At 39.7% G+C, this 6887-nt stretch overlaps 1 protein-coding gene across 1 annotated transcript in view; it reads left to right on the top strand.

The window, feature by feature from the left end:
* The first annotated feature begins 379 nt into the window (after nucleotides 1-379).
* The window catches only part of LOC117829577 (calcium-activated potassium channel subunit alpha-1-like), a 127061-nt gene continuing 120553 nt past the window's right edge, over nucleotides 380-6887 (top strand). Inside the window, exon 1 of the mRNA XM_034707145.1 lies at nucleotides 380-616. Coding sequence (XP_034563036.1) covers nucleotides 383-616 — 234 coding nt within the window. The 5' untranslated portion in view covers nucleotides 380-382. The remainder of the gene's footprint in view (nucleotides 617-6887) is intronic.

Raw genomic sequence — 6887 nt, 5'->3', positions numbered from 1 at the left:
TCTTTTTTGAGTAGTTTTCCCAGAAAATGTGATTTTCCTTCCCCCACGCACGGATCAGAAGGATGGAGCGCAATTCCAGCCATGAACGCGCATCGTGACGCGCACAGCTGATATCTCCATTTCTTTCTGGGGGAAGTTTCTTTATTTTTTTTTCATAATTGTGCGCGTGTCTGCTGTCAACTCAACTTTTACGTCCTAAGCTTGTGCAGCCAGAGGAAGCAGGAGGTGGCTGACTCAAACATGGCCGAGCCGCGGGGGCATCAGGGGGCGCTGGCTGGAGGTCCCCAAAGCGCGTGAATCCCTGCTGAGTTGATTGTTTGTGTTTGTTTGAAGAGGAGGAGGAGGTGGTGGAGGAAGAGGGGGGAGCTGACAGGTGAGCAGAATGCCGAAAAACAGGGAGAAATTCACCCCGGATCCGTCCATCCACATATCCAAGATGAACGTGATCATCCCGTTCTCGCCAGATGTGCCCTGTGACAGTAACGGGCAGCGGATGTGGTGGGCTTTCCTCGCATCTTCTATGGTCACTTTCTTCGGGGGGCTCTTCATCATCCTGCTGTGGAGAACTCTCAAATACCTGTGGACGGTGTGCTGCCACTGTAACGGCAAGAAGAAGGTACGTCCGCTCATTTTCATGAAGCACGCCAAGCAACCACACCTCAGAGGATGACTTATTTATCAGCGGGGTTTAGTATAACAGCCAGCCTGTGACTTCAGTGTGTCCGGTTTGATTTATGAAATAGGCTCCTAATTAAATCTGTGTCTGCAGAGAGCATAGTGAATTATTCACTCCTGTTTTAAATTGCACTGTAGACTGACAGGATGCTCCACACTGTATGATGCCTTCACTGTGTTTGTGCAGGTTTTTTTAGTTGGAGGTGCAGCTGACACTTGTTGGTGGGCAACCTCCAGTGCGCTGATCTGAAACTGATACATCAAGCACAAGCAGCTTACTGCGATTATAGACAGATCCTCCCTGAGTATGTATTCTTTCTGGCGAAAATTAAATGCACATTAAAGACAGATCCTCCCTGAGTATGCAGAGCCGACCCTAACCGACTTGGTGCCCTATAGGCAAGATTTGAACTGCTGCCCCTTGTCTTATAACCAACTCCAACAATCACATCACATATACACTGAAAGACAACTGACATCCAGCTTCATGTTTTTTTCCCCCAACATTGTTTTTATTGATTTTCAACAACTTTAGACATACATTTATAAACATTCATACACATATCTTCACATATATGTGCATAAATACAATACAGAACACATACACAAAAATCCCAGATGCATTAAGAAAGGACATAGAGTACAAAACACATCTTACATCCACACATATAAAAATAAAATAAATAATAATACAAAATATTTATATATATGCACATACATACATACATACATACACATATATATACACATACATACATACATAACATACATACATTTACACATGCACACATTATTTACATACACATGTACCCACTTACACAAACAAATAACTAAAGTAAAAGATGATCATAAATAAATACAAGTATGTAATAAAGATAATAATGTATTAAATAGAAAGAAAATAGAATAAATGAATAAGAAGAAGGAAAACAGTTCTTGTAATATGTCAGTTGTTTGAGTTGGGGAGTGTTGACGGAGATATATCTCAGTCTAGTATTGAGCATCAGCTTCATGTTTTACAGGTTTCCTTTGTTTTAAAATAAAAATGACCTCTAAAAGAACATTAATAAATGCTAATAACTCTAATATTTAGCAGGAAAATAATAATACAATTTCAAAATGCATAATGTAATAGTAGTAGAATTTATTCAGTCATTATATAACACATTCATTTTCACAGTGCAGACACTTTAAATAAAGTCATGTATTAAGTGATGACTGAAAGGCAGAAGCAAAATGCTTATTTAAGCATAGCCTACATCTTCTATCTAATTAAACTTCCAAATTGTAAAGAAAAACAACAGCAAAACAAAAACAGGTAAATCATGAACACTTAAAGACTTCAAAAACTGCTTTGCATACCATTATTTTTAAAACCAAAAGTGAATCACAAGTTGTTAAATGTTTACTGGCATCACGCAATTTAATCCAAAATTAAATTAGATAAAACAATATTGTTTTTTCTATTATCTTCAATTTTTTTTCCTCACTCATTTAGCAGCGCCCCCTATGGATGGCCGACGCCCCTAGCATTTGCCTATACTGCCTATGCCACGGGCCGGCCCTGGGAGTATGTATGGTCTTGGTGAGAATTAAATGCACATTATAGCAGAAGAAGAATCATCCCCAGACTCTTCCTTTTACTGAAACCAAACTTTTTAAAACACCTCTCCTGATCTTCACTTTTGCTGCTCTATACGAAGGCTTGGCTCACCTAAAATAAGAAAACATCCACATATTTTCTCACGTCTCCTCTCTGTTACTGTCTCCTTGCATTGTTTTTGTCTCTATTTCATATTTTACATGCACACAAAAACAATGATAGTCATGAAAATAGTAAAAAACATATATATGTTTAAATAAAATTATGCTGGTACTCATTTTTCTAGAAGCTACACCCTTGTTATTTTTGATAATCCAGCCACCACCCTGTGAGTATTTACATTGGAACTACTGGTTTATTGAATGACCGGTCACAATGAAAACTGTCCACTTCTTGTTGTTAAGGATGGACTCATACCAATGAGTAATGATATTGCCTAACTGAAACAGATACAAAAAAAACCATTAAAATGAATGTTGATAATTTGGTGAGTTAGTTAATTAGGCAGTCACCCTAAAAACATGTGCTAATACTCAACTCTAATTTATTTCTTATCATTTCACCAAAGCTTAATGTTGTCAACGGGATTAATTATGAAAACAAATTAGAGGTGCCTACAGGGGACGCTGCCTGTATCTTGCATTAATAACTCCACTTTGTTAAACCAGTTTGCTGTTGGCTTTTGGCCCAATGCCAACAATTTTGGCATCATTGGAGATATGGTAAGGAGCTATTTTCTATCAGTTATTTTCAAATAAATCAACATTACAAAAATACTGATAGAATAGAAGAGAATGTACTTTATGATGCACAATATGACGGTGTGACATAAATATTTAGGTGGTGATCGGTCCTGAAATGGTACCAATTTCTTTCAGGTTAGATGGATGGTCTTAAAGTAACAGTGACTGTCTCTAGGACTCATTTTTTTAATATGGATGAGCCAAGTGGCAACCTCCGAACATGAGAATTGAAGCCAAGTGTTAAAACCTGCCGTTCATGTAGTGTCCGCTTGAGGCTGGCTCCGGAAGTATCGGAAACCACATACACACAAATTAAAAGAAGACGATCTTTACAGCAGAAATAAACATGTTTACAGCCTGGTACAAAAAAACGAGTGTACTCTGGATAGCTCATTTCTCGATTGGCACACGCTGTACGGGGGGTTAATTTTTTCATAATGCAGCAATATTAAAGATAAGATAAGATATCCTTTATTCGTCCCACAATGGGGAAATTTAAGTGTTACAGCAGCAAAGTAGACACTGCAAAACATTATAAAGCAAACAAGAGCCTATAACATAGCAATTATTAAAAGGCTATTAGCAATTAAAATTAAAGAACTAAAAAAAAGCATATCTTATAACGTATATACACAACCAAATAAGTGCATTTACAAATATTTTCAAAACCAATGACGTGGTGAAAAATGTGCACAGATATTAAGAGTACAAGTTTTCCATGATGAGAGGCACAGCTGACTTGATTGACAGGCGGGAACAGTGTAGCTGTTGGCCAGGAGGCTCAAAGCCCGCCTCTTTACGTCACACCTGCTCCTCAGCAGTCAGATTGACTTCAACATTTCCAATATGGCTCCCGCCGACAATTGGCTTCAAAACACTGCTTCAGAAACAGATGGGTGTATCACAGATACTACATGCATATTTTATACAGTCTATGGGATGAGCACAATCATTTATATAATTTTTTATATATATTTTTGGGGGGCTTTTTGCACCTTTATTTGAGAGGGGAGGACAGTTCATAGAGCTGGAAACTAATAGAGAGAGTGGGAATGGAATTACTTGCGGGAAAGAGGCCGCAGGCTGGAATCGAACCTTAGCAAACGCTTCATGGGCACGCAATTTAACTATTAGGCCAAATCAGTGCCCAACTATTGATACTCTTGAAGCATACACAGAAAAGAAAAGCAGCTTGTGCATCTAAATTGTAAAGGTGTGATATTCTTAATTTGAAATCTGGTAGCTTAAGAAGTTCCTCATCATTAACCTTGCATGTGAGAGTCTACATTCATATTTGCTGCGAGAAACACTCACCATATGTTTTCCACATCTCTAAAGTCTGGAGAACTTTTCGCTGATAAGGCCACGCCCTGCTTAATGCTTCACACGTTTGATTGTAAAGGGGATAAAACTTGTGACACACTGGAGACAGTTCTCTTCACATGCTTTAACATTGATCTGAAGATATCCGTCCAGCTGAATGAAGCTGCTGTTTGAGGACATGCAAAGTGACCAATTTGTCATTCTTGTGCTGGAAGAATGAGTATGAAGAAGCTGTTACAAATGTGAGCGATGGAGCATTTTACCTTTTCATGTGCACTTGTGTGTCAGAAAGGAAGGAAGGGAGGAAGAGGGAGAAATGGCAAAGGCTGCGTGCAGGGTGGGGCTGACCTTTCAGAAGGAGACGTCTGTATCATTTTCATGCATTGGGTGAAGCCGGTCATAATTAGGGCTGCAAGTAACGATCACTGCCATGAGTGATTCATCTGCTGGTATATGTCTGGTTGTTAAGTTAATTGCTTGAAAATTAACATGTTTTCAAAACGCAGGAAAATTCATTTATTTTCCTCTTTTCTCTGTTTTTAAACAGTGTAGCTATTCTTTTATAACATGTTCCATCGATCTGCTAAGCGTTTTAGCTCCAGCGACAATATTTAAAAGAATCCCTCAGCTTGCATTCAAGTGTTATTTATAGATGCACAGAAATAAAACTGTGAAAGATCAAGATGAGGTTTTTCCTCTCCTTTGGAGTCCTCAGGCGAACACTGTGCATGTGCGAACACAAGAGAGCAGTCGGATTTGTGTGCTTTTCTTCACATTTTTGCCAAGTGAATCCTGCGAGCTCCACCAACCTGTTGTGTTACTCAGTGGGAGTCAGTTAGAGACGGGTCATCCTTTCACTTTCTATCTCTCCCTCTCTCTGCCTCTTTTGCTCTCCTGGCATTCATTCCAAACTGCTTCCCTGTCTTCTTCTTCTTCTCTTCTTCTTCTTCTTCTTCTCACCCGCTGTCTCTCATCCGAGAATTCCTACAAAGTGTCAGAAATGCAGTGTCAGGCACACACACCGTATGTGCCATATGAATCAGTACTTTTGTTGCTAAGCAACTAGCAAGCAAAGGATTTCATTATAAGAGTAAATCTCTCCGTGTTATGCAGTTGTCTGGGCTGTGAGATGTGGCAGGTTGTGTTGGAGGAACAGCCCCCCCCCCCAACCCCCCCTTGGTCTGTGCATGTGATTAGCAGCATAAACATGCAGCTTTCAGAGCATTGTTCATGGATGGGAGCTGATAATCTGTTTCCTCCTTCTCTCAACTCTTTTTCCACTTTGTTTTTGCCCTCCGTGGGGCGTTCGCTGCCCCCTTCCCCTCTCTGTTCTGACAGCCCTCACATCCCTGAGACTGAGCCTCCCTCTCTCTGTGGCTCTGCCTTCCCAAGTCTGATGGAAATCGATGAAACTCTCTGTTGGTGGGGTTCTGATGAATGATTGCTATTATCCGTCGGGGAGGAAGAGAGGAGTTGTGTTCAGAGGTTAATTTCAGGCGCGTGTTTCAGTGTATTTTCAGCGGAGAGTTTCAATTGATTACCAGATGTGGCATTTACTAATGTATTGTGTTTTCAAAGAATTAAAACTAAATGCTAGACACTCTAAGAATATGGTTTCAGGAATAAACCAACAATTTTGACTGAGGTCATTTTTGAGGTCTAACATCGTGCTCACAGGTGGAAACTTGTTAAAAAAGGAAAATGTATCGCTTTTTACCACATGTTGAATTAACAACCTGTACAGAATCTTTAAAAAGTTAACATTTCATCGCTTTCCAGTCACTAAATGACTAAATGACAATATATCATAGACTGTATAAAATATTGATGTAGTATCCTTGACGTCACCCATCTGTTCCTGAGCACTGTTTTGAAGCCAATCGACGGTGGCAGCCATATTGGAAATGCGGAACTCAACCAGGCAGAGTGTGATGTAAAGAGGTGGAGTTTGAGCCTCCTAGCCAACAGCTATGTGTTCCCGTCCGGGAGTCAAGTCAGTCATGTCCTTATTTGGGCAAAAAGTCATAATCTTAATATCTTCTGAACTGAATCGTTAGAAAAAGATTCACCCCCAGTACAGTGTGTGCCGATAGATAAATTAGCTACGTAGAGCCAAGCCATTTTTTGAACCAGGCTGTAAACATGTTTATTAATGCTGCAAAGATCGTCTTTTTTGAATTGATGTCTATGTGGTTTCCGGCGTTTCTGCAGCCAGCCTCAAGCGGATTCTCAATGAACTGCAGTATATAACACTTCGGCATGGGCTTCATAGTTTGAGACCGGAGGTTGCCTCTTGCAAAAATCTGGAGGCAAAGCGGACCATATTTGAAGAAAAAACAACATATTTGATCAACAGTTAGCTACTGTCAGACAACAGCTAGCTTTAGCATACAGTCAACTCCAAGCTACCATTACTGCCTAAACTACAAAAAGTGTTGTACCAGAAATAACCCTGAATGTATGTCTTTTCTATCTTATCATGTAAAACTGTAAACTGCTAATACTAGCAAGGAGGTGTTGAAACACTAACGCTAGATAATGTC

Source organism: Notolabrus celidotus, chromosome 18 (assembly GCF_009762535.1).
Source record: "Notolabrus celidotus isolate fNotCel1 chromosome 18, fNotCel1.pri, whole genome shotgun sequence".
NCBI lineage: Eukaryota > Metazoa > Chordata > Actinopteri > Labriformes > Labridae > Notolabrus > Notolabrus celidotus.
Note: the sequence above shows the minus strand (reverse complement) of the source record. Positions and strands in the feature narration are given on the sequence as shown.